The sequence below is a fragment of the Oxyura jamaicensis genome, chromosome 2, assembly GCF_011077185.1.
Source record: "Oxyura jamaicensis isolate SHBP4307 breed ruddy duck chromosome 2, BPBGC_Ojam_1.0, whole genome shotgun sequence".
NCBI lineage: Eukaryota > Metazoa > Chordata > Aves > Anseriformes > Anatidae > Oxyura > Oxyura jamaicensis.
This window is the reverse complement of record NC_048894.1, coordinates 95,210,252-95,213,637: the sequence shown is the minus strand read 5'-3', so window position 1 is coordinate 95,213,637 and position 3,386 is coordinate 95,210,252. Positions and strand designations below refer to the sequence as shown.

General features: G+C 41.6%; 1 protein-coding gene across 5 annotated transcripts in view; it reads left to right on the top strand.

The window, feature by feature from the left end:
- Positions 1–563: 563 nt before the first annotated feature.
- Positions 564–3,386, top strand: part of LOC118161925 (dynein heavy chain 5, axonemal-like) — a 147,846-nt gene continuing 145,023 nt past the window's right edge. For all 5 annotated transcript variants that reach the window (XM_035317702.1, XM_035317703.1, XM_035317700.1 and 2 more), the window contains exons 1-2: positions 564–868; positions 2,649–2,746. In XM_035317702.1, coding sequence (XP_035173593.1) covers positions 706–868; positions 2,649–2,746 — 261 coding nt within the window. In that variant the 5' untranslated portion in view covers positions 564–705. The remainder of the gene's footprint in view (positions 869–2,648; positions 2,747–3,386) is intronic.

Here is a 3,386-nt window from a genome sequence, read left to right as displayed (position 1 = left end):
GGCGCGTGCGCGCTGCGCGCCTTCACCTGTCGCCGGGAGCGGGAGGCGCGCATGCGCGGTCCCGTGAGGTGGAGGGGGGGTGGGGGGTGCCGTTGCCCTCGTCCATCCTGAGAGTCAGCGTCTCGGGTCTGAGGCTGCTGTCGGTAAATGAGTCATAAACTGTCACCGAAATCAGTCATAAACGCTAAACTGTCACCAAAATCTGTCATAAACACTAAACACGTAAATAAATAAATAAAAACACTGTTCGGGAAAGCCCCCAGTCGCTTTTCATCGCTAACAGCCGTCACCCCCCAGCGCCGTGCTCCTTGCCTGGGGGCCTTATGCGATTTCTGTAGTAAAACTAAGCAGTTTCTGTAAACTGCAGAGAAATGTGAAACGAAACCAGCAGCTCGCTGGCGGCTGCAGGGGGAGACAGGGAAGAGCGAGGAGTCTCCTCTGCTGGGTTTGTGTAGGGGTTGCCATGGCACCTGCCCGCTGCGCCGGGCCCGGGAGGCTGCGGGCTTGAAATCCCCCTTGGGATCAGGAGCGGTCCTCGGCCGTCTTCTTTTTATTTCTTGCTTTGCTTTGTTTTGTTTTCCTGGCTAATCTGTCGCTGATGCTAAAACAGGGCTAACAGCACTGCCCGCGGGGGTGGTTGGGGACAACATCCCGCTGCGCGGTCATTTTGTGTCGATTTAAGTCGATTTTGGGGTGGTGGTGGAGATGGAGGAGGCTGGGGGAGATGAGACTGAGCTAGGGGGGAGAGCCCAGCCTAGGTCCTCCCCGGATCGCTCCACACAGCCGGAGTCAGAGCAACTTGGCGGAATGCAACTTTCTTCCAAAGCTGACATCGACCTCTCTCCGCCTCTCATTGCTATAAAAAAAGGTAAGGGAGAAAATAATGGTAAGTACTTCAGAGTGACTTTCTAGGGGAAAAAAAATCGAAGAACAAGGTGAGAAACTAATTAAGTTGAGTGCTTAAACGTATAGCAGGTGTTCACATATGCTGAGTGGGAACACGCTGTTCTGAATGTGCCAGTGGAGCGGTTGCAACCTGAAATTTTCAGCTTTATAAATAAATATCTACATCTAAATAAATACATACGTATATGTTTATAAATATATTTACAGCACCAGGCATAGTGCTGCTCAAATCCCTTAACACCTTTCCTAGTGTTGAATCATAGTAATGTGATTACAATTTTTCCAGAATTAAAATGAATATTACTCTATAGTACAGTATATAGTATGGCATATAATATGGTATCTCTTTTCTGGAAAATATTAACAGTGTTAATAGATTAAATAGTTAGTTCAAAGGTTATTGAGCATGGCCTCTCAAAGACATCAGCCAGCCCCTCAGCATTTGCGGGTACATCACATCATGGTCCATGATCCTACCTATGTCCAGTGCTTGAGTGCTCTGTAACCTCACCCTCTTCCACCAGGTCAGGGAATACTTAAGCAAACTGGACGTATTAAGTCCACAGGCCCTGATGGGATGTACCCACAAGTGCTGAGGGAGCTGGCTGATGTCCTTGAGAGGCCACTCTCAATTACCTTTAAACGGCCATGGCACCTGGGAGAGGTGCCTGAGGAAAACAAATGCCACTCCTGTTTCCAAGAACAGCAAGAAAGAGGACTGGGGAACTACATGCCTGTCAGCCTCACCTCAAAATGTGAGGAAGTGTTAAACAAGCAAATCCTGGCACTTGAAGGAGAAGAAGGTGTTTGGGAGTAGTCAGCATTCAAATGCCTAACCATGCTGATAACCTACAGTGAAATTGTTACCTGAAGTGAGCACAGTGGATATTGTCTACGTTTTCTTCACTATGAAGAAACAATATAAGATAGAGAACTAGACCAAAAAAAAAAAAAAAAAAAAAAAAAAGGGTGGCTGGCTGAAGATAAGTTAGTATCAGATAACTTAGTATCAAGAAAACATTAATATCTGTACTTCTTACTAAAAGAACTTTAAGTATACAAATAATCATTTTTAGGAAAAACAAATGTATATGCTAAGTTTTTGATTAAATAACTTAAAGATCTTCAAAAGATCCTAAAGAGGCTTAAGAAATCAGCAGAATATGGTTATACTAATAACATATGTCTTATTTTTATTGCAAATACTATTGTCTTATTTTTATTGCAAATATTATTAATCTTTATTCTTCAGATATTCACATGTACAAGTTGTTAAAAAGTCTGCAGGTAGCAAGTTTGCCAGAGTTGCATGTGACTCACAATCTGAATTTAGATAAATGAGTAACAGAGGAAAATTAACTGGATGAGAATATTAGGTGTGAAAAGTGATAGTATTTCAACCTGTGACTTTTCCAGAACTGATTTCTTCATACTAGTACCATAAATTGTTGCTTTTTGTTTGTTTGTTTGTTTTAACCTCTACTGCTGTCAGCAGGGATTCTTTGCAATTGATCTTCAGATAAATGCTATTAGAAGATATCTTTTACCCCTAACAGATTCTAAGGATTTCTGTAGACACACAGGTTTTCTAATGTTCCTTTGATGTCTTGTTTTCCCCAGCCTGAGTAGAAGTTAGCCAGCAGATACTAAGACAGCGTGGTGACATCGTTGCACAGCTTGTAAATGCATTTCTTGTGCATATACCAGAATAAGTATAACTTGTCACTTCTTCTTGTTACTAGACACAGAAAGTAAGCATCGTAGACGAGGGGTTCTGAAGACAAGGAGCACTGAGCTAGGATCTGCTGTCACAGGATCACCTTTCACTGCTGTTCTTCCGGCAAGTGTTTTGATTTTAAAATAGGTGGTGATTCAGCTGCCTTTTGTCTGTTAACTTTTCTTCTGTACAGGTTGTTCTTGAAGTTGTCATTGACAAAGTTTGGCCTGATACTGGAGGGTTCTGGCTTCATCAATCTCTGTTAACTACAAGAAAAAAGAACAGTGAACCACTCAAAAGTGTATACAGTGTTAGGCCATTTACTTTATCTGCTCACAATGTGTGTTGTTGGGGTTTTGCTTTGTGGAGTTTTTAATCATTCATTTGTTAATTCCTCTTCTTTGCCAAAATGAAAATTAATTTTGGTTAAGCATGCTTAACCAATACTGCATAATGCCACATCTGCACCATCTCATGGGAATATCTCATGGCACTTTAAATGAGGTGGCTTAATTTGTGCAGGTGGTTGAGTCCAATCCATCTAGAACTCTGAGCATGCTTATTTGACTAAAATAATTAAGGTGATGAAAACATATATTCTTTTTGGATCAAATCATGGTCTGGGCACAAATGTTAGTTTATTTTATGCAGTATCCAAAATGTGTTTCTCCCCTAAGTTATGAATCGGAGGTGGAAGATGTTATAAAAAACAATGAAAAAACAGTGGTGCTTTTTTTTTTTTTTTTTTTTTTTCCTGCAACAA